Raw genomic sequence first — 24,865 nt, forward strand, 5'->3', positions numbered from 1 at the left:
TTTAGCTCTAGATATAAAATCTTACGATAACCTCTACTAAATTGCAGCCTATGACTTAGTTGAGAAGTCGCAGAGAGTTGACTGAGGCTCTTAGAGGTTAGGTACTTGCCGAGCTAGGTTCACATTGCTAATAATAAGTGTCAGAAGTAGAATTTGAACCCAATTTTTCTCGACTCTTATATCCAGCATTCTGTCTGCTCTGCTATGATGAATCTATAAACTAATACTTTAAATATTTTTCACGTGGTCAAGCCCACCGCCCTCCCCTCCCCAGTCTGCTCATCCACAGTTAGAACAGATGACTTGGGCAGTTACTTCATGGAGAAGATTTAGGACCTCTTCCTGGACCTTTTCAGTTCTCCAGTTCTGTATCTTAAAACTTTTAAGCATCTTCAGCCATTCTTTCTCCTCTCTGGCCAAAGAAGGAACTATTACTGTTTCTCACTAAAGTTAATCTCTCTACTTATGCCCTTGATTCATTCAATCTTTCAAAAGGTATCTCTGGGATTTGGCTCTAGGAATCATTCCCCTTTTCTCTTTGATATTGTCATTCCACTTCCCCTAGGGTCTTTCCTTCTGCGTGTATACACACTCAGGCCTCTAAAGGTCTTCCCTTCCCTTTACCCTTCTAGTGCATCCAGTTACTTTACCACTTCCCCTATGTCACTGCTAAACTTCTTATTAAAGGTTGCCATATTTTCTCACAACCTACTCTGCTTACATTACTACTCTTTTTACAATCTTAACTTCTGCCCCCATGCTATTGAAACTCTTCTCTTGGAGAGCACCACATTGCCAAACACAATTGATCTTCTTTTCATTCCTTACTCTCCTTGATCTCTCTGTTACATTTGACACTGCTAACCATCCTTTATCATTGGAAATCTTTGCTCTCTTGGTTTTAGATGTCAATCATTCAATAAGAATTAAATACCTACAATGTGCTCAGTACTTTGCTGGTTATACTAGGACAAAGAATGAAACAGTCCCTAGTCACAATGAACTTACATTCCAATGGGAGAGACAAGTTCATACAAAATATATGCAGCATAAATATAAAGACAATAAATGTATGTGTGCATATAGGCAAAGTAATTTAATCCAAAGTAATCTAGGAGGGGCAACTAGGTGGTACAGTGGATAGAGCACCAACCCTGGATTCAGGAGAACCTGAGTTCAAATTCAGCCTCAGACACTTGACACTTACTAGCTGTGTGACCGTGGGCAAGTCACTTAACCCCAATTGCCTCACCAAAAACAAAACAAAAGTAATCTAGGAGGAAGAGCACTAGAAGTTGGGGATATCAGGAAGAAAGGCTTTATGTAGAATATGGTGCCTTAGTTATATCTTAAATGAAGAGGGAGTGGGGGTGGGTTGGGGGTGGGGTAGAGAGAGGGTGTGTTCCAGGCCTAGAGCATTGTGAGTGAGAAACAGAGAGAGGGCCAACTTGTCTAAATCACAGTGTGTGCAAGAGGAAGTTATAGCCAGTAAGGCTTAGAAAGCAGGTTGGAGCCATGTTAGGTAAGAGTTTGAAAAGACAAACAAATACCACTGCTAGGTTTATATCCCAAAGACATTCCCCAAAGAGGAAAAAAAAACTATTTGTACAAAAATATTTATAGCAGCTCTTTTAGTGGTGGCTAAGAATTGGAAACCAAAGGGATGCCCATCAATTGGGGAATGGCTAAACAAGCTATGGTATTTGATTGTAATGGACTATTATTGTGCTATAAGAAATGACAAGCAGGATGACTTCAGAAAGGCCTGGAAAGACTTGTATGAACTGATGTATAGTGAAGTGAGCAGAACAAGAAGAATGTTGTGCACAGTGGCAGCAATATTGATTGATGAAAAATTGTGAATGACTTAGCTATTCTCAGCAATACAAGGATCCAAGACAATCCCAAAGGACTAAGGATGAAGCATACTCTCCACCTTCAAAGAAAGAATTGATGTTGACTGAACACAGACTGAAGCTTGCTGTTTTTTTGTTTTTTTAGTGAGGCAGTTGGGGTTAAGTGACTTGCCCAGGGTCACACAGCTAGTAAGTGTTAAGTGTCTGAGGCCGGATTTGAACTCAGGTACTCCTGACTCCAGGGCCGGTGCTCTATCCACTGCGCCATCTAGCTGCCCCAGCCTGCTGTTTTTCACTTTCTTTCTTTCATTTTTTTTTCTTTTATTCGAGTCTTCTTATACAAAATGACTAATATGGTAATGTTTTACATGATTACACATGGATAACCTATATCTGATTGCTTACCACCTCAGGGAGGAGAGAGGAAAGGAGGGATAGAATTTAGAACTTAACACTTTAAATAAAAATGTTTATTTAAAAAAAAAGACAAGCAGAAGAGTTTGTATTATGTTGTAGAGGCAATTGGAAGCCATTGGAGTTGCTTGAATAGGAGAGTAAGGTAGTTGGTCATATTTGAGGCTTAAGGAAATCACTTTGGCAGCAGAATATGGGATGGACCAGAAGACAGATTAAGAGACTTTTCTGTTATCTAGGGGAGGCAATGAGCACTTGAACTAAGGTGTAGGCATGTCATAAAAGTAGAAACAATGAGGTTAGGCCACTAATTAGGTATGTGGGGTGGAGCAGAGTGAGGAGTCCAGGGTGACAGCAGAGTGATGGACTTGGGACATTGCCACATGATGCTCTTATGGTTTTTCTGCTTCTCTCATGACTTTCTCTTTTCCTCCTTCGTTGGTTCCTATCTGCTTTCCATTTTCTCAGCTATGTCCCAAGGTTCTGTTCTTGGTCCTCTCTTATCTCTCTTTACCCTCTCCCTTGGCGATCTCATTCAGTTCCATGGTTTCAACCTCTCCCTTTATGAAGATAATTCCCAAATATTTCTCTTTATCCCTGAGCTATTCTGAGATATAGGTTCACATTTCCATTTGCCTACATTCCCCCAAACATGTTTCCTGACTTCATTATTATTTCTAACTGTGGCACCATCATTCATCCAGCCTTCCATGTTCCCTAGTACAGACAAACCTTCATCATTATGACCTGTATAAATAATTACATTCACCTGTTTACAGGTGGTCTTGCCTCTTCTGTTTCCTTCTTCTAGTCCATCTTTGCATCTGTCAGAATAATCTTCCTTGGCCATGCCACTCCTCTGCTCAGAAATGTTCAATGGCTCCATTTTGCCTACCAAAAAGAGGTTAACTGGCATTTAAGGCCCTTCACAGTCTGACCCCCTTTTAGTCCATATTACTCCTCTCCATCCATTTACCTACCCAATCAAACAGCAGTGTTCCTGTTTGTTCCTAAACATGCCTTGTATTTCTTGATGCTGTGCTTTTGCTTATCACCTTCTCTATGCTTAATATTCCTTTCCTTTCACTCTTGAATTCCTATCCATCCTGTAAAGTCTGCCCAAATGCAACCATTTATCCACTCAATAAGCCTTTAGTAGTTCAGCTCTGATGGTGTGCCTAGAACTCAAATTTGGTACTGGGGAGACAAGTTTAGATATAGAGTCCCTGCCCTCCTGCAGTAGGGGAATGAGACCCAAACACAGATAACTAAAATGCACAGTATCATGTAATACGTACTTCAGAGAGTTGCTGGTGAATTCCAGGAGGATGAACATCAAGGAAGATTGGTGGTGGCTGTTGTGTGCAATTGATGGGATGGAAGTCATGAAATGAGCTGGGACCAAGATGTTATCAAATTATGAAAATAATGTTTCTTCAGGGGACCAGAGGTAGTACTCATCAAGATAGGTTATGGGAGGCATAAATTAGGCATATTTGGCATATAAAGGAAATAACAAGAAAGGTTATCATTTGAATTGGTTATTCAATAACAAATGCACAGTGAAGCAATTGTAAGAGCAGTCAGTTAAGGGAGAGAAAAAGGGAAGCACAAAATTAAATAATCTTATAGGGCCATATAGATCTGATTGTGACTGAGAAAAGAAATTGAGAGTTTTCTATATGTGAACTTAAAGATCTTTTGTTTATATTTGCTCAATTCATTTTATATTTAAAAAGTATTACCTCAAGGTAAATTGAATGATCCACTGGAGTGCTTACAACCAAAAAAGGAATCTTCTGAAGACATCCAGATTTTGAAATTCAAGACTGTTTTATTAAAATGTTGTTCTTTTTACCCTCTAGACTTCAATGAACTTTTTAACTTTGACTTCTTTGAGATTTGGAAATTTCCTGAGGAAGTACTTCTCACATTTACATTGTTGTCATTATTTTGTATATTATTTTCCTGGTTCTGCAAAGGCCATTCTGCATCTTGTAAGTCTTTTCAGAGTCATCATTTCTTACAGCACATTTACGCAATTATACTTCACTGCATCACACACCACAATCTATTTACTCAATGATCTGTGTGATGTCCTCCCAGCTGACAATGATGTCTCCTGCCTCAAATTTTCCTAGAGCATTTCATCTGAATCTTGCTCTACTATATTCCATCTCCCATCTCATACTTGTGTACATGTCAGCTCTTTCCCCCTCCCGCCTAATAGATTGTAAGCATGGCTCTGTTTTTTATCTTTATATTCCCAGCATCAGAACATAAAAGGTACTAAATCAGTGTGGTTTTAAATTGATTTAAAGATAGGATTTGTGCTCTTTTTTATCTTGTTAGATGTGTTTGCTCTAAAAATCTAGAATTCTATACAGATGGTTAGAATTTAATTTTCCTCTTGTAAACATTAGGCCACTTTAAGGCAGTAGTCTAAAGTTTCTCACTCACTTATGTCTTCACAGGATACAGTATTGGGAATGTATAGATAATTCCGTTATGTTCCACAGTAATGCTCCATATAATGTAAGAACTTTCATGATACCAAATGGTGGTCTAAAATTTTGTGTCCAGTTGTACAACCGTGAGTTGAAAACATTCTCTTCTTACTTGGGTGTTGGCATTATTTCTGGCTGATTTTTGGATTGCTTTCCTTTTTGTGGATTCTCTGTATTATTTGCCCTTTTTCTCAGCTAATTAACCTTTAACTTCTCTGCCTTCCCCTCCCTTCTCCAACATACATTTCCTATGGGTCAGGAGTCCTGATAACTTTTAAGACATTTAACTGAATGTTAGAGGCACATCTAACTATTTTAATGAAACCTCCATCAGCTATATAACCATAAAAAGACTGTGTACAGAAATGAAGTTATTGTGTAACTGAATCTGAGACAGCAATGTAGTGTTGTATTTGTTACAAAATGTTATGGTTAAACCATGCATTTGTCTTTGCAGTATACCGTCATGTTTTAAATACAATATGCAAAATTAACAAAACTTTTGAAATGTCTTAACAAGCAAAGCCAAAATACAGAAGTACATATATACATACATATATATGTATATATAAAATTTATTTTTACATATTCAAGATCAGTAGATTTTTGAAGAAAGGAGTGAAGTTTTAGAAATTGTTTTGCTAACTTTAGCTCCCTGTTGAATAGGGAGCCCTTCCCCTAGTTGTTTGGGTCTTGGATTTATTAAACACAGCCAACTTACCTTAAGTTAAATATTTCTTCAAAGTAGTCTTCAGGGCTTTTGACAACTCGGAGAAGGTATATGGAAGAACAGTTTGCAGGAGCTTGAAAACTGAGGAATAGGGAGGAAAGGTTAAGGTTTCTACTGGGTTGAAAAGCAGCCTGGAATACTAGACAGAGACTAGGCTTTGCATTAGGAAAACTTCAGTTCAGATCCCACTTCCAAGAGTGCAGAGTAGTGTGATCATGGACAAGTTCCTTAATTTCCGAACATTAGTTTCTCTACCTGTAAATGAAGAATAATACCTGTAGTATCTACCTCACAAGATTATTGTGCAAATCAGTATTTATGAAAGGGACTTGGAAACCTTAAAATGACATGTGTAGATCTATATTTCAACTATCATAATTACTTATAATAAGAAGTTGAAGAAGCATTAGAACTAAAGTAGCAGCTTGCAATAGAGGCTGTGTATTGTATTCATTTGAGTGCTGCAATTTTGTATAATAAGAAATCTGCATAAATCCCCAGGGACCCTTTAATTGGGAATAACAGACACCTGGCATCTGAAGAACATTTAGAGACCCCAGTCCTGCCTGAGATCTTTCCCCTTCAATTCTGATTCTCATGGTTAGAGGAAGAAGGAGATAAGCTGTCATTGAGGAATATGCTCTTGATCACTCCCTTTTTCATCAGATTTTCCAAAGGCACAGAAAATATGACAGAGGGCAAAAAGTGTTTATCATTAGTAACCCCTCCAAGTAGGAGGTAGCTTCATACAACACTGAATCATTTTTCTTATATCTCTGTCCTAATCTTAATGGTTTCAAGGAAGGGAAAGTTTCAGAAATCTAGAGAACAGAGTTGTACACTACTCTGGAAGAAATGTTAGAATTCTGTCCTAGAGTATAACAAGTAAAAACAATGACAAAACCATGAATCTGTAACATGTAGATAATATCAAGATCATGGGGAGAGGATAACTTAATGACAATAAGAAATTCTGTATCGCAATATTGTTAGGGCTAATAGGTTTTTATTTTATTGAAGAGTAGTCTTGTACAGGGAAAATCTTTTCCTTGATGAGCTTTATTTGTTTGTTTGCTTATTTTATATTATTTTTTGCCACAAACGAACAATGAACAAATTTCTGACTGCCAGAGATCTTGAATATTTTTTAAAATAAATAGTATTCATTATCTTTCCCAGTAACTTGAAATAGCAATTATAGGCCTTGAGACAAAGAACACAAAACCAAAAAACGCCCTCAATTTCCAGACCTACAATAAATCAACTCATGCTAGATGATATTAAAAAAATTATCTTACTTTAAATACTTATATTTATCTTTAAAACATTTTTATTTTAAAGCATCATTGAACTACTTCGATGGCTTTGTAGAGGTTAGTGATACCACCATAAAGTCCTTCATCAGAGATTATGCAGGTTTATCATTCTTCTCAGCACCTCAACTGAGGCCAACTTTTTCCACTTTTTACAAGGTAAGCTTATGGGAAGGGGTTATGATTTTTTTTCTTTATGGTAAACAATTGGCAGTGGGTGGTATGAAGGCTTCCTAATGACTAGATAGACCTCAGTCAGTTGTTGGGAATGAAGAGGATGCTCACCTCTTTTGTCATTTCTCCTAGTCCAGCACACTTTGTACTTATTCTGCTACAGGGTCAGCCCTGTGTTGACTCTTTTCTGTCATTTTTTTATTCTCTTATATCCTGCAGAGGCCATTTGTCACTGCTAACAAAAACACTCCTGGGTTTCTTTCAGGCGGGAGATCCCATTCTGACATATTTTCCCCAGTTGTCATTACTGAGTTTATTCAGACAGCCAACAGTACTAGGACCTGGAGGACTTTGCACTGAGAATAATCCTGCGAGTGAGTAAGATGAAGGCATTGGGGGTTTATTTGCTCATGTTTTAAGTCATTTTCTCCCTTATTCTCTTAATTCTGTGTCTTCTAAGGATTCTTGGAAAGTGGAAGTACCATCTGTATCCGGTTCTTTAGCAATCTAACAAGTAGCTGCACCACTGATCCTTCACTCAGGGCCACCTCTTACCATAATTTCACAGTCTTAAAGGTACGTGTCCCATTCTAGATCGTTGCATTACTTCTTTTAGTTCCTGCTATGTGTTTTCTTACTGAAAAGTGTAAGATAGTACAAATTTGTGCCCAAAACAACCCCAAGTTTTTTATCCTAACTCTTCATTAATTGTGTAAATTTGGGCTATTGGCTTAACCTCTCTCTCTGAGCCTCAGTTTTCTTGTCTATTAACTGAGAGTTAATGGATAACCTCTAAGGGCCTTTCCAAATCTAAAATTCTCATCTATAACTGTGTACCCATGTTTTTGGCCACAAAAATTTCCTAGTTTTGTCTTCTTCCCTGCTATTTAATTTTTTAAAAGGAGGATAATGTCCTCCTTTTATTGGTTTCCTACTAATCTCCTATAGATTCTGTCTTCTTTGATATATCATCTTTGATTTAAGGTGTCTAAAGTCCAATAGAACAATGTAAACAATGATTTTACACAGAGAGAAACACACACAGCCATGAAAACTACTTTAAACAGCAACAAAATTCATATTAAGTATTCATATTAAATACAATAACAATACTAGTATTAACCTGTTTGAATGAAAGCATACATCCATTCTTGTAACAAACAGTAAATTACTAAAGTGTGGGATTTTTGAAATTGAATTTTTAATTTAAGTTGAATAGGATTTGGGGGCAGCTAGGTGGCACAGTGGATAAAGCACCAGCCCTGGATTCAGGAGGACCTGAGTTCAAATCCAGAATCAGATACTTGACACTTACTAGCTGTGTGACCCTGGGCAAGTCATTTAACCCTCATTGCCCTTCAGATAAAGAAATAAGTTGAATAGGATTTGAATCCCAATTTTCAATGTGATTTGAAGTCTAAAAATCCCTGCTCAGGGGTTTTTAACCTTTTTCATTTCATGGATCCCTTTGGCAGTCTGTTAAGATAATGAACCCCTTCCCAGAATAATATTTTTAAATAATTGGAGGAAATGCTAAATTTCAGTTAGAGGTTAATGAAAATAAATGTGTAATTTTTCTTTCCCATCCAAGTTCATAGAACCTCTGAAATCTCTCCATGAATCTTGAACCTAGCTTAAGAACCCCTGTCCCAGACCCTACTTCCAATCATATGTCAAAACAAATGTTAGTTGAACCAAGTACTTTGTTATCCAAGTGAGGCTGGTGGAGTATGGAGAAGAGTGTGGTTTATGGAGGCATTTGGGATGATGAGGAGAACCATTCTATTTTTGTTTTCTCTCCATAAGGCCTGCTTATGGTGAAATGTTGCTGCAGGATCCTGGTGATTTCCTACACACAGAGTACCTTCATAACCCTCCTTTTCAATTATTTCAGATTCCAGAAGGTGTGATGGATCTGGAGAAGATGCAGGTGAGGACCTGTTGGATCAAAAGGGTGTGGAAATTTATTTTGATTTGGGGACCCTACCTTTGGGCTGAGATTAAAAAGCCTTAGGCCCTCAGGGTGCCCCTCCCCCTCCTCTTCAGCTGAGCCAAAAAGCCTCGTGGGCTGTACATGAGGCCAAGTCAGACCGCTGGGGGGAGGGGCCCCAGCTCCCTCCACCCTGAGCGGATCTATCCAAGAGATGCTGGGCTACAGAGCCCTGCTGAGGTCCCTGGGCGCACAGCAGGGGGCACGGCCCCTGGAGCCCTGGGTGTGGTACACATAGGAGGTTTGAGCGCCATAGCCGAGGGCGGCTGGCAGATTAGCTTGGTGTGTGTGGGGGCGCAAAAAGCCCCGAGATTTGAGTGGAGAGAAGGGAGATATATAGAGAGATTTGGGAGTTAGACAGCAAGGGGGGCTGACAAGAGGACTGAGAGGCCCAAGGACAAGATTAAGGGTACTGACAAGATTAGAAGAATGGAGAAGGATGGGGGCGGCAGAGGGCAGACTGACGGAGCAGACAGAACAGGAGGCGGCAGAGAGCACAGAAGCGGTCAGCACAGGATACAGGTTGGAGAAAGCGAAGATTAAGAGAACAGAAGGACACTGGAGCACTAGGAGAACGGAAGGAGTGGTCAGTGAGAGAGAAACACAGGGGTTCAGCTGTGGCAATTCGGAGAGGAAAGTTAGAGGCAGGGGTGTTAAAAAAGTGAAAGGGGCTTGGAGTTAGTGAAAGGAGCTGGGTGGAACATACCCTAAGGCAAGAGGCGTAACAGCCCTTATTGTATTAAAAAAGTTCCAGGCACAGTGCCCAACACAGTCAGGTTGTACATTTTATTTCCCTGTATTCTTAATTTTAAATTGTATCTCATAAATAAACCCTCTGCTGTTAAAATGGAAGAGGCTTCTTAATCTTTTGCTTCTCGATTTGGGGAGGAGCAAGTGTGGTGGAACTTTATAAATGGCCCATATTAAGTTAACAGCAGTCAGCCAGTGAGTCAAAAGTCCCCAGTTTGGTCCTCCAGTCAGATTAGCCCCCCAATTTAGGCCAACTAGTCACAATATTTTTACAAGGGACAGAGAAAATCTCATCCCTAGGTTTCTTGAGATGGGAAATGGAAACACTTAAGGGTATAGTGTTGGATGGGAAATTAGGAGCTATACATAAATCAGGGATAGATACTTCAGGGAAAGTAGAATGCTTCTAGATTTACAATATAATTTTTCATGAGGAAAGAGAGGGCCCACCTCTTGTGGGGAGAGAACTCATCTCCCTGTAATATGAATCTGAAGAAGAATCTGTCACCAGAATGTCTGTGTCCTGGACCAACAGGCCAATTGTTTATGTCTTTTTCAGGTGCCCATAACAGTGACTTCTGAGCCCATTACACCTCGGCTAGAAGGAAATGCCTGTCATAATGTTGTTTCTCAGGTATAGGAGCTAATTGTGCAGTCTGTTTATCTACTTCCAAAACTAATAAATACTGATATACCTTCCCAGAATGCATTAGTGTCTCTTAGCTACTTGTATGTCACACACTGAAATTAGGAAGAGATAGAGGTTGATTATCTTCTTTGCCTAAATTGTCATCCTGTCCTGTTTTCTCCTTCCCTCAGGCTTGGAACCTTTGAAAACGCTGACCTTTTAAGTCCTCCTCATTATTCTGCCATATTTCATAAATGTTGTTCTTCCTCTCTGCTGCCATAGTCAGGACCCTTGCCTACATTCTGACCCCGGGGAGCACGGATTGCTAGATAGTTTCTGTTCTTCCGTCTTTTCAGCTGTTGTAAACATCTGCTTATAAAAGCAACAGTCGTTCTGGTGGTGTCAAAGTGTGCTCAGATCACTCTGGTTATGCTCATTTGTTTTTAAACCCAATGCAAATTCATTAACCCAAACCAGTTACATGTACTCTCATGCCTCCACCTAAGCACCGTTAGCCACCCTTAAATCTGAGCTCAGATTTTGTTCCAGCTCTTCTCTCAGCTTCTTATGTGGCTCTGTTTTTCCTATCTGTGCATGTCCCCTCCCTGGAATGTGTTGCCTCTTTATTAAGCCACGCATCTTCCTCTCTTTCAAAATCTTACCCTCAGATCACTTTTTTCACGATACCTGTCTTTGATAAATTGTACCCAATTATTGTTCAATTCTCTCTTTAACACTTCTTCAACATTTGTACTGATGCACTGTAATATTGGTACTTATTTTTTCATTGACTCTCCCATTGGTCTTGAGGACGGGATATCTTTTACTTCCCTGTAACACCTAGTATGTTGCTCTATGTACAGTGAGTATTCCAGTATTTTTGACTGACTAATTTCATCTTCTGTTTCATTTTAGGTTATATATGAAATAGAAACCAATGGGACTTTTGGAATTCAGAAGATCTCTGCCTCTTTCATCCTGACGAACCTATCTGGAGATCCAGGAGCTTCTGTACAGCAGCACTTCACTCTACGTTTCCATGTCAGGGTCTTTTTCTTATGGGGTATCGGGGTCTTGTGGGGAGAAGAAATGTTAGAAACGATTTATCTTTTTTTAAGAAGGTTGGGGGACCAGAGGGAGGATTTGAATACCTATGTCAGCTTTTCCTTTGTAACCTTTCTACCCAGTTCTCCAGTCTTTGGCTAAGGAAGGAGATAACCAAGTATCTGAAATGCAGAAATAATCTGCCAACCACATTTTCATCTAAATTTTCAACCTCTTTATCCATTGCACTTTTTTATTAACATCATTAGCTATTGGTAAAAAGACATTGATTTTTCTGAATTTACTCTTTCTCTGCTTCTGGATAGGTTTACTAATGATCAATAGCATGTTAAGGAAAAGGTAAACCAGAGGATAAAGGAAAACACCGTCTATGTAACCTTACTTCTAAATAATTGTAGAATTTATATGATTTCAGTGCCTTCTCCAAAGAAAAAAGAAACATGAAATTTTCATAAGAAATCCATGATTGTTAATTAATAATGTTTATTATGAAACACATCTTCCCTAAAGTGATCTCCAAACAAAAGACTTCCTACTTCACTGGGGAAGAACTCCCACCTTTGTTAGAAACATCTCGGAAAGACAAATTCCAAGGTCAATGTTTCTTCTCAGACAGTATTTACAAAATGATAGCTCCCCCAAAACTCTATTATCATTTAATCTTTTTGGATCAGTGAAGCTGAACAGAACCCCAGTTATTTGGGATGAGTAGGTGGTTTTTGTTTTTCCTTGCTTCAAGATTACTGGTGAATCATAAAATAGTGGATTGGCAGCATGACTAATGCAGAAATATGTTTAATGTGATTGTACATAAATAACCTATATCAGATTGCTTGCTGTTTTGGGGAAGGGGAAGGGGGGGAGGGAGGGAGAAAAATTTGAAACTAGCAATCTTATAAAAATAAATATGGAAAACTATCTCTATGTGTAACTAGAAAATTATAAAATATTTTTATGATAAAAAAATTTTATAAAATTGGTATAATAACAGTACCTACCTCCCAGGATTGTTGGAAGGCTTAAATATAACTAAATAAAGATTACTTATGTAAAGTGGCCAAAAAAAATAGAGTGGATTGGGACTAGAAGGGAATTTTAAAGCCATTGAGTTCAACACCTTCCCTTTGGCCCCAAGAGGTTGAAGTGCCTTCTTATGTAGTAATTGGCAAAAGTGGGAAATTCTCTCAGGACAGATGGTACAGATACTTTTTGCCTCAGACACTTCCTAGTTTTGTGACTCTGGGCAAATAAATTAATCTCTCTCAGCTTCAGTTTCCTCATCTATAAGTTGTGAATAATATTAAGTACCTCACAAGGTTATTGTGAGAATCAAATGAGATAACATATAGGCTTTGCTAACCTTAAGGTGCCAAATCCATCCAAGCAATTAGACTCAGTTCCCAACTGCTAATCCAGTATACTTCTGCTGCCGACATGAACTAAAGCTTATTTCATCATTAAAATCACCGAGACTTGTCTTTTAAGGGTTCCTAGACTAAATAGTTTTGCTTTTTCTCTATGATTTACTATTTTTCTTCTTACAGACTTCACACCGTAGAAGAACTGGTCTTCCTTTGGCTAGAAGTGGGAATCCTGGCTATATTTTTGGAATGCCCCTTCTTATTTTAAAAGATGATACCAGTGAACCAGTATCCTCATCAGAGTAAAGTCTGCTTTATTAAGGCAATCTAGAAATCCTGGGAAAAAAACTACAGTTGACAATTTTTTTATTTCTCCTAATGTCCCAGATCTTTAATCTAGAAACTTAGCATTGATTTTACCAGATTTTTGCCTGATCAGCTATCACCAATAAGTTTTGAAGTGTATTGTAGGTCAGATAAAGGTATACATTTAATGCTTTTTTTTGCTAGAATATTCATATATTGGCAGGTGACTAAAGTATTTTTTTGAAAATGTCATACTCTTAGAAAATGTCATACTTGTTGAAAACTGTCTTTACATGTAAATGGAAAATAATAAAATACTTTTTTGATTACATGATTAAAAAAAGGAAGAGGAGTGTGCTGGTAAATATTTAACAATGAACTCACCTCACAAAAATGTATTGGGACACTTAAATTTAATCTTCATTATTAACATATTCTCCATCACTTTCTCAATTCTAGGCAATCAACAAAATAATAAATCCTTATCCATCTTAAAAAAAAGAAAATGTCATACTCTGATTAATAAATTAAGAAGAAAGACAAAATTGAGTCTTTCGAAAAGTCTGCTGTTAATAAGGCATAGGTTGGGGCAGCTAGGTGGCGCAGTGGATAGAGCACCGGCCCTGGATTCAGGACTCCCTGAGTTCAAATCCGGCCTCAGACACTTAACACTTACTAGCTGTGTGACCCTGGGCAAGTCACTTAACCCCAATTGCCTCACTAAAAAAAAAAAATAATAATAAGGCATAGGTTGTGTTAAAGAAGCAGATACCACATTTTCCACTCTTTTCTATTTTTCCTTCTTGTTATTTCCTTGACCATCATTCCCTATCTTCACAGATGACTATTTCACAGAGCCACAGTAATGGAAGTTGCTCTGTGAATAGACGAACAGTTGAATTTGGGATGAACATGATGAGTGGTTGCAAGTTCAGGTAATACACTCTGTCTCAGCATTGTTTTCTTTTATTGTCTTTCATCTTTAGCTAATAGTATGTTCCAAATGGCTTGGAGGTTCAGGAAACAGATGGAAAAAAATTCTTAAGGGTCTCCATCCTGAGTGTGAAAATCATGAAGAAGACCTGTCTTGGGTTCTAGGGATACTCCCTCTGGACAAGGCAGGCCTGCTTCTTCTGGGGCACTTCTTAATGCTAAGGTCATTACAGCTGTGTGTTAATTAACCATTAATCCTTGGCTTTTGCCGAATGACAGAAAAGGAAAAGTGGAAAGAATTGTCTTCAGCCATCATTGAGGTGCATAGCTATTGATTAATTTCCCAGGTCATTCCTCTTAAATTTCTACTCTGATTATCTTCCCATGTACATTTACAGGGTAGAGAACAGAAATTGTGAACGTTTGCAGGATGAGATCTATAATATTCTTGGTGGAACATCCAGTCCAGTATACCTAGGCATTGTGGGTAATTCAGAGCCATTCCACCCAGCACATTGGGTCCAGGTCTTCACCAAGAATTGCAATGATCAGGTAATGAAATCGAATTTACTTTTTCAGTTATTCAAAAAAAAAAAACCATGCAGAAATGGAGAGAGAGTGCCATCGAAATAATTTGTTTCCTTAGATAAAGTTTCTAGATAAGAAGGACTCCTTGTATCAGAGTTAGTTCCATTAAAAGGACTTGATGGCAATGCTTCAGGTTAGGTTAAATATGTATTCAATTTACCTTCGTGTGGCATCATGGTAAGTGTTCTGGACTTGGGGAGAGAAGAAGCGTTTTTTAAATGCCTACTATGTGCCAGGGCCTATACTAAGCACTTTTGCAAATCTCTCATTGGATCCTCACAACAACCCTGGGAGGTAGGTGCTATTATTATTATCTCCATTTTACAACTGAGAAAACTGAGGCAGACAGAGTTTAAATGACTTATCTAGGGACACAAACCTAGTATGTGTGTGAGGCCAGATTTGAACTTCGGTCTTCCTGACTCCAGGCCCAGTGCAATCTCCACCTAACTTGAGAATTAAGAGACCCACTTGCTTGCTTTGTGACCTTGGGCACACATAACCTAAATTCTCAGTATAATGAGTAGATTGGACTAGATATTATTTCAAAGATTCAGTTATAAAGAGGATGGAGTATTGCTTTGTAAATGAAAGCATTTAAAATAAGTTACCAGGTTTAAAGCATTGAAACTGGTAGTCTGGTGTTCCCAAGACAAGCAATACACAGAGAGCCACATCTTTCAGACATTCCATTGGATCCTTTTTTCCTTCCATATGGGAGAGTGGAAATAGAAAACTGTCAAATTGTTCTTCCTTAAGTGAAGATCTGACTTTGTCACTCTTGATATTCAATAAAGCTTAGTGACTTCTCACCACCTCCAGGATCACATCTAAAATCCTCTGCTTGGTTTTTTGCTTTGCTTTGTTGGGGTTTTTTTGTGAGGCAGTTGAGGTTAAGTGACTTGCCCAGGATCACACAGCTAGTAAGTGTTAAGTATCTGAGGCTGGATTTGAACTCAGGTCCTTCTGAATCCAGGGCCGGTGCTCTATCCCCTGCGCCACCTAGCTGCCCCCACTCTGCTTGGTTTTTAAAGTCCTTCATACCCTCACCCCTTTCTACATTTCCAGGTTTTTTTTACACCTCACTTCCCTCCAGGTGCTCTGAGATCTAGCCACAGTGGTCTCTTTGTTGTTCCTCAGACAAGACACTCCATATCTCAGCTCTGGCATTTTCTCTAACTACCAACCATGCCTGGAACTAACTCCCTCCATCTCTTCCTCTCCCAGTTTCTCTGGCTCCTTCAAGTCCCAAAGTCCCACCTTGTACAAGAAACCTTCCCTCTGATGAGGTCTCCAACTAATATTGTGTATGTATATGCGTGTGTGTGTGTGTATGTATATAGACACACACATATATACATATACACACACATACATAGATAGTTTGGATATAGTTGTTTTGATTTTGTCTACCCTATTAGACTGTGCACTCCCTGAAAAAAGGACTGTCTGCTAGGGGCAGCTAGGTGGCACAGTGGATAGAGAACTGGCCCTGGAGTCAGGAGTACCTGAGTTCCAATCTGGCCTCAGACGATTGATACTAGCTGTGTGACCCTGGGCAAGTCACTTAACCCCAATTGCCTCACCAAAAAAAAAAAGACTGTCTACAACCTTTCTTTGTATTCTTAGCACATAACATGTGGCCTGGCACATAGAGGCACTTACTAAATGCTTGTTGCCTGTTTGGCTAGCTTTCTTTGGAAGATGTTAATTCATAAACTGAAATTATTTTGATGCTGTCTTTTTGCAGATGTTTATTGTGAACACTGCAATATGAGATAGTCCAGTATACCATGAAATTCTTCTATTTCTTGTTGCCTTTAGATGCGTGATAAAACCAACTGCTGACTCCTTTATTTGTTTCTCTCAGAACTTAGGAGCCACTTTTATATTTAGCTGAAACTTCTTTTTGTTTTTCTGGTTTCATTGATCGTTAAGAGAATGGCAAGATTGATGTGACTCAGTTTCCCCAATAGTCTGTCCACTTACTGATCACTAAATAAGGATCTTATGTTTAGAGTACCAACAGCTGTTAGTTTATAGACAGTATTAAAGGCTGGATATTGGGCCCAATGCCACGTTTACTATAATTCTTAGTAAGATCATTTGATAATAGTGTTGCCTTTCTCCCTACAGGATAACAATTGTACCTCTTGCTGTTGCATACCATTTTCCTTGGAGATACAGATATTATGGGCTTATGTAGGCCCCCAGTCCAACCCACAAGCTAATGTGTTAGGAGGCCGGTACCTGTATCAGTGCAAATGTATAATGGTAAGATGTAGCTTTGTCATGAACTTGCAAATGTCACTGCACAGGTGGTGGGCCAGGTGATTCATTAATCCTGTAATGTTAAATAAAAGCCAACTAATGCCATTGACTAGAACTTGCTCTCCCTTCACTGGAGTTGGTCAATAGCCAGGCATTTATTATATACCATTTGTTACATAAACATTTATTAAGCACCTAATGTTTTCCCAGAGCTGTGCTATACCTAGGAATTAATGTTTCCCTTCACTCCTATTCTGTACTGCCCTTTTATTGAAAGTGATCCCTTGTTGCAGTGCTAACACAACCTATAAATATTTGCTCTACTTTTTTTAATCTCCTGCCTAGTCTGTTGTTAACGTCTTCCAAGATAAATTATGCATTATCTAATTATATCAGTTTTAACTGTACTGAATTCAACCAACAGGCAAATTTTTCCTAAGTGAAATTTAAACAGCTGATGTGGCAGAATTTATCTAGCTTCTAATCATTCATAAACTCAAGACATATTCTAATATTCAAATATCCTCTACTTTTCTGGCCATGGTGTCAGTTATTGCTATTGAATACAGTCTAAATTTATTGATCATTTCTTCTTTTAGTATAAACTTTAAAAGAAACAATTTTAGTCTGTAATAAAGGGTGGGCCTCAAAATTACTTTGCCTTCATAGGATCATAGATTTAGAACCAAAAGGTACCTTAAAGGTTATCTTTCCCATTTGCCTCATTTTACAGATTAGGAAACTGAGGCCCTGGAGTTACAATGACTTACCCAAGGTCACACAGGTAGGAAGTGGCAGAGTAAGGATGTGAACCCAGGGTCTCTCACTCGAAATCCAGCACTCACTGCAGTGGACCCCACTGCTTGTCTTTCACAAGCTTATTGGAAGGAAAGAGGTTCATAAGCCTTCAAGTGTGACATAAATATGAGCCATTGTTACCATTATTTCCATTTCTTTAGCATCTGGGCATCAGTTTTACCAGTTCAGAAATTCCATTTTATTAGTTCTCATAGAGGTTATTAAGTGCTAGTGAATTGGTTAATGCTGACCAAAGTGTCAGTTTGTTAATTGACTACAAGGGACATAGCTTCCAAGATGCTTGTGTAATATTTATGTCGTTAGCACATTCTCCCCTAGGAGAGAAGAGCACTCAATTGGGTGACTGACATTGAGCTAGTAATTTGATACCTCTGAATCTCAGTTCCCTCTTCTGTGCAATATGGATAGAGTTTCCCTTGACAACTCATAGAATTGTTGCGCGATCAGTTGAGAATGGATGTGAAATTTTCCTTATGGGGAGTGGTTTAGAGGGCAAAAGGAACTGAATACTATGTGGAAATCTGGAGAGAGAAACACTATATCAATAATCTCAAGTTCAGTCCTCTTATTCACTGTTGTGATTTTCTCCTTCTTCTTCTGTACACATAGTACTATATTCTTCACTAATTTCACCTTTTAAGGTGCTCATCTTCCTACTGGAAGTCTTCCCTTTACCCTTGATCCCCTGCTTTTGTTTGTTAATCCTTTCCCTTTGTAGTTTTGTGTATTAGTTCCTTTTTCTCCCCTGCTTCTATCAGGTTATATAATTCTCCCCCCCCCCTTTTTCTTTCTGCTCCTTCAACTAGTCCTGTTCATTTGTTTTTAAATTTTCATTTTTTTGCATTCCTTTCCAAAAAGGATTTCTTACTTGCTACATTATCTATCTTCTCTTTGTTTACACTAGACCCTCATTCTCTGATTCACAACACCTGTAATCATCTAGTCTCTCTTTTCTCTGTATTTGTTATACAATCAAAGCTTCATAGTATCCATTCTAGTCTCTTCCCTGTAGGCAGTTTCTGCCACTGCCTTGTAGAATTTGTCTCTTGGAGTCGTCCCCTTTTCCCTTGTGCCTCACTCCCAGAATTATTATTACAGGTATCAGAGAGGCTACTGTCCCACATTTAGGTCCTTCTACCATGTCCCTGATTATGCAGCCTGACACTGATCTGTACCCTCCACTAGTTACCTTTCTTTCCCCATTTGCCTGAAAATCTCTCCTTTCTGATTCGTTCTCTCTCATTCCCCCGTATGCCAGGTGTTTCAACTCCCCCTATCCTGATGTCAGGCAAGACTTTGCAAGCACCAAATCCTTGAGGCCACACCCAACAAAGGTCCCCATTCCCCTTCACAGATCATTTCTCTTCATTCATAGGAGCATTTAAAAGTGGGACCCCTTCCTACCACCAAATTTATAAGGCCTCCTTCTTTCCCCCACCCCCTTTCAAACCTTTCCCTTTCCTCATCAGCCACTTTCTTGCAAGTTCTTCTCTTTCTGAAACCAGAGAAGTCATTATCCCCTTGATTTGACCCTAGCACATCATTCATTTTTCTCAGTTTCCCTCCTTCCCTAGCCCCTTTCCATGTACCTTCCCATGTTGAAATGCCATCCCACAAAAGAAGCCTCACCTGTAGGCAAGATATCACCAGGTTTTGTCCATAAATGCCCCTTTATCTACCTCTTCAGTATTACTTCCACCAGATTCCCACCTTCACCCCCGTCTCCTTGTGTACATTTAGAAAGCCTACTGGTCTCTCTGATGTTATTCTATTGCTGTTGCTGTCCTAGGCTGCTGCATTTATCCCCTCCTCTTGCATGTCTTGTTTTGGATGTTTGAAATGCAAATAATCTCTTCAGTTTTGGTTTTCTTTTTTAAAATGTTTCCAGTGTCTCCTTATTATTGAATGTCTATCTTTTTCATGTATTGCTAAATTCATATTTGCAGCGTAGGTCACCCTGGGTTCCTAAGGAGCTCCATTGCTCTTCTGAATACGTTATTCCATTTCCTCTTACATTTTCTAGTGAATGCAGAACAGTCTTGCACAAATTTTCTTTGAATATGAAGGTCTTTCTTCTGATTGCTTGCAGAACTTGTTTCTGAATTTTGACCACTATGTGAAGCCTTAGCTACTTTTCTAGAAGTGAACTGGGAATCTTTTAGTGGGTATTTAATTTTCTATGTTCAGAAATTCTGGGCAGTTCTCTTCTTCTATTTCTTTCATTATGGTGTTAAGGTTTTTTGTCCTATCATGTTCTGCTGGGAGACCTATGATCCTTAGGTTGTTTCTATGCATCCTGTCTTCAAGATCAGCATGTTTACCTTGCAGAGTGAGCACATTTTCTTTTAAAGTTAATGTTTTGTGCTTTTATTCTAGCTTATGCTTCACTTCTCTTTCTTCTTCTTCTTCTTCTTCTTCTTCTTCTTCTTTTCTTCTTCTTCCTCCTCCTCCTCCTCCTCCTCCTTCTTCTTCTTCTTCTTCTTCTTCTTCTTCTCCTCCTCCTCCTCCTTCTTCTTCTTCTTCTCCTCCTCCTCCTCCTCCTTCTTCTTCTTCTTCTCCTCCTCCTCCTTCTTCTTCTTCTTCTTCTTCTTCTTTTTTTGGTGAGGCAATGAGGGTTAAGTGACTTGCCCGAGGTCACACAGCTAGTAAATATCAAGTGTCTGAGGCCAGATTTGAACTCAGGTCCTCCTGGTACTTTATCCACTGTGCCACCAAGCTGCCCCTTATGCTTCACTTCTGTGTATTTGAATCCCCAGTCTATAGTTTTCTCTTTCATTTCTTTAATGAGGTTTGCTGTGTTGAAATTGTATCTTATTCTGGTTCCCTAATTACTCCACCTCCCCCCAGTTAATATAGTAAGTGTATAAGTAGCCAGTACATGGTAACAAAAATAGGAAGATTGCGAAAGGGAACCATACCAGTTATTTGCAAACTGTCTCATAAATTGGGGTAGGGGGAATAGAAGCCGCTTGAAACTGCCTCATTAATTAACTGAGGCTGTATCCTGAGACTATGCTAAATTAGGAGAAGCCGGCTAGGCCCCAATTTAATGGCCCCTTGGTCCCACTAACTGCCCATAGTCTATAAACTGCACAATAAGAGCAGCAACACATTGTGTAAGTTAGGGGTCCCTAAGGTGGCACTGAGCAAATCCTAAGATGGCATGAATAAAAGCTAGTCCACTCCCCCTGTAAGAATGGGACCCCACATCCTAGCCCTTCTCTACCTGCTGTGGGCCCATACAACCTGTTATATACATGACTCTATGCCCTTCCCTCTCCTCTGCCTCTTCCCCACCACTGCCTTCCTCCCTGTGCCACCCCATCCCCTGAGCTGTCCCTGAGCCATCATCTGCCTTGGTACTCTCTGGGCCTTATTAAAGTGTGATTGATGCATTACTCTCTGCTTACTGCCTATGTGATCTTTCCCAGCAAGTTTCCAAAGAACTAGGTGTGCTCACTCTGACTCAGTGGGAACCCCTTTGGTGCTTCTCTCTAGCTCATGAACTCTAAGACCAAGACTTCTTTCGTTCTGCCAGAGTCAATAAGCAACTGCTCAGAGTGGTCAACTGTAGTCCTAGGGCTTTGTCCTGGGCCATCCTCTCTCTCCATTCTCTTAATAATCTCATCAGCTTCCTCCCTGGGATAGATAACTTAAAGAGAAATTAGATTCACAGATATGTGTGTGTAACATCAGTGGCTCTTCTGGCTGACCTTTAGAAGGCTTCCATTGTTCGCAGATGTAGAGGTATTGGCACTCTGTTCTGGTTCTCACTTCCATCATTCCCAAAAATATTTCCATCTCCATGTACCATCAGAGTACATGTAGTATGAGCCAAGATCTTTCATACTTAATGAGTTTGGGCTCCTAGGAGGTAGAGTTATGTTCTTAAAGGGATTGATGTGATGTAGCAAAGACCAACTTTGGTTTAAGGGAAATATATCCCTAGAAAATTTACTAATGAAGCTGTTACTGTGTGATTTGAATAGTCCCTACCCAGTAGATTGTGTTTTCAAGGACTTACCTGCTAGTTTGTCAAGCCACTTGCCAGAGCCATAGTTCCCCACCTCCAAGGATACCCAGTAACCCATTCCCCTTCTTCAGCCTAAATACTTTCCATATCCTGATTTTTGCTTTAACCTTAAAGAGGAAGAGGGTTAGCTTGAGGCATACAAAACTTTACAGAGACAAACCTTGGTTTGAATGTTAGGAATTTTCCTAGCCGGGGGCTCAGAGCTATAGTAATTGTACTGATAATTTTTCATAAGAATACCCTATGACAGCACAGAAAGGGACCTGCTAGACCCGAGGGCCGTCCTGTTGCCCAGAACTTTTGTAATGGGGTCTGGCTAAATAAATATCCATCCTTCAGTGTGAGAAAGGAAAAGAGAACAAGATGGAAATAGTTGAGGCCTAGGTGAGGCTTGTCCTCTTCCAGAAAGGAAGGAGTGGGGGGGGGAGTGTCCTTACAGTGCTACCCACCAGTGTTACCCAACAAATATTCATTACTATGTACAGACCTTACACCTTGAGAGGTAATTTTCAGTTGGGAAATGGCAACATTTACATAGTCAGTAAATATGAAGTAATAGAAAATAAACTTCCCTACCCTAAGGGCAGAGCCTCAGAACAAAAAGTAGCACCTTCACCTGAAATCGTAGATTAAATACTCATCCACAAAGTTCCCATTATAAAAGGTTATCTCCTTTACAGGTCATTTACTCCTGACTGATGACAATATCACTTAATGAATTATTAGACAATCCTGGTACTTTGCCCCCTTTCCTCTAGTAATTATTGTTAATATTCTCTATAGAAGACTTCTAAAACTTGAGGGTCACTGTTACTTTTATTGTTTTATTACCTTTTTTTAAAAACTCATTTTTTAAATTAGACTCAATATTTTCTCTGTTCCTGGTTTCAGAGCCAACTCTCTACTCTATCACCTTACCTCTAAGAAATTAATAAATAAAGCAGAAAATAGTGGATGAAAGGAAAACATTTTGATTTATTGAACCAAAAGTCATGATCATAAAATTTTAGAAATGAGACTTTAAAAGTCATCTAGCCCCACATCCCTGCTAAACCTATTTACCCAGAATATCAACCCCATTTACAAGGGATCATTCAGCCTCTACTTAGAAACCTTCAAATTTGAACTTTTTCATTAAGAACCTTGTTTCCATTTCAGTTTAAAATAGGGCAAACAGAACAAAACCCATAAGAACAAAGTCAATTTCTGGTGATCTTTTTAAAATAACTGAGATCTAAACATTAATTTCTGTTGTTTTGGGGGTTTTTTGTTTTGTTTTTTGGGGGCAGGACAATGAGGGTTAAGTGACTTGCCCAGAGTCACACAGCTAGTTAAGTGTCAAGTGTCTGAGGCTGAATTTGAACTCAGGTCCTCCTGAATCCAAGACCAATGCATTATCCACTGTGCCACCTAGCTGCCCCCTAAACATTAATTTCAAAAAGAGCAATTAAAAACAAGGACAAATAAGTTACATGTTAAAAATGTGCTGATTCAGCACTTCCCCTCCCCCTTTTATATGTTTTAATAAAAGCAATAAAAGATCAGGCTTTAAAGGAGTTTAAAAAGTTTTCTTTTCCTTCTTTTGCACCAGTTTTTTTTCCTCCCTTGTACCACTGTACCCTTGCAAAGAATAAAGAATGATTTTGAAAAAGCGAGTAGAAAAAAAAGCCTTGGCCTTAAGCCTCTTCAAATCAAACATACTAAATGTAATTCAAGAACCTCATCTTCCAGATGGTATTGAAGTATTCCCCTAGTCTTGACATGAAGTGTCAGCTTCTGTTCTTCCCTAGCACTGTCTAGTGATTCAGAGAGGAGAGTCTACATCCTTTCCCCACCAGACCTTCAGTATAATTGGAGCACAAACTTTAACGGATGCAATTTCAAGACTACTGGGAAAGCATAAGGAAAAGAACGGCCACTGAGGACACTGATGGCCTGGATATTGTTACTATGGTTGTTAACATAAGGATAAAGAGTTCCATAGAGGTGCTGAGTTCTAAACAGCCAGACCTATTTCCCTGGAAAATTCTATATCTGACTTGGGTTGGAGTCTCATATATTCCCCAAATACTCCAAAGCTGATCTTATTCATTCATTGTGAACATAAGAATACTTAATATAACCTTATGTAAGAAGGGCATTCCTGGGGGGGCAGCTAGATGGCGCAGTGGATAAAGCACCAGCCCTGGATTCAGAAGGACCTGAGTTAAAATCCGGCTTCAGACACTAGCTTGACACTTGCTGTGTGACCCTGGGCAAAAGAAGGGCATTCCTGTTACCTAACTCTAAATATTACTTGCTTTTTACAATAGTGCATTAATGTTGATCCATATTTAGTCTGTTTGTATTACGGTCTAGTGCTTCCATTGAAAAAATCAGAGTCCTCTGGTTTTAAGCTTTTAGGTTAAATATAGGATTGGCTCAGATAGCTCATTCCATCAGTGTCAGTGCCAGGCCAGGGGATCACTGGTCAGTGTAAAGAGCAAGGACCAAGGCAGTCTGTTAACCGAACAAAAAGTATGTTGGAATAGGCCAGGAGTCAGCAACATCTATCAGTCAAGCAGTGAATCACATAATGATTTCAAAAGTTGGAGAGTCAGTAAGGAGGCATCAACAAATGCCAGGACCCAGGACAGACCAGATGTCTGAGAGCCTTAACAAGGTTCAAATTAGGAAGGCATCGGGCACAAGGGGGCAAATAGACCCGCTAGTCTGTAATAGGTCAAGGTGTTGGGGGGACTTGTGATTTGGATTGGGGGGCTAGCTCACCCAAAGAATTGGAAGCTCCTCACAAATCTTGTAAAATAAAAAGAGATTTATTAGGAGAGAGGAATAATGGCTGGGGAACAAATCACCGCAGTGACTGTCCCACTGGAGTAAGAGAAGACCTGGTTTTTTTATATCTTTACAAAACTAAGGGGATCTTTGAATAATGGGGTGTCAGCAGGATATGCAACATCCACATCCATATCCTGTATATGATCTTGCAGACCTTGATGTTGCTTATCAAGGTAGCAGGGTCATGCTCAGCCACACTTTATTCCTGAGGTGCTTTTCCCTTGACAAAGTTTTGAGGATTCCTTGGGAGTTGGGATCTTTAGGTTTCTTGGGGTCCCACTGCATTCCC

At 39.3% G+C, this 24,865-nt stretch overlaps 1 protein-coding gene across 1 annotated transcript in view; it reads left to right on the plus strand.

Annotated features, from left to right (window-relative positions):
• The window catches only part of TCTN3 (tectonic family member 3), a 31,992-nt gene that overhangs the window by 911 nt on the left and 6,216 nt on the right, over nt 1–24,865 (plus strand). The window contains 11 exon segments of the mRNA XM_043987734.1: nt 4,745–4,863; nt 6,849–6,979; nt 7,260–7,368; nt 7,455–7,570; nt 8,889–8,924; nt 10,294–10,368; nt 11,278–11,403; nt 12,972–13,076; nt 13,935–14,029; nt 14,426–14,579; nt 16,752–16,889. Of these exon segments, the coding sequence (XP_043843669.1) occupies nt 4,745–4,863; nt 6,849–6,979; nt 7,260–7,368; nt 7,455–7,570; nt 8,889–8,924; nt 10,294–10,368; nt 11,278–11,403; nt 12,972–13,076; nt 13,935–14,029; nt 14,426–14,579; nt 16,752–16,889 (1,204 nt within the window).

The sequence above is a fragment of the Dromiciops gliroides genome, chromosome 2 (genome assembly GCF_019393635.1).
Source record: "Dromiciops gliroides isolate mDroGli1 chromosome 2, mDroGli1.pri, whole genome shotgun sequence".
Classification (NCBI taxonomy): Eukaryota; Metazoa; Chordata; class Mammalia; order Microbiotheria; family Microbiotheriidae; genus Dromiciops; species Dromiciops gliroides.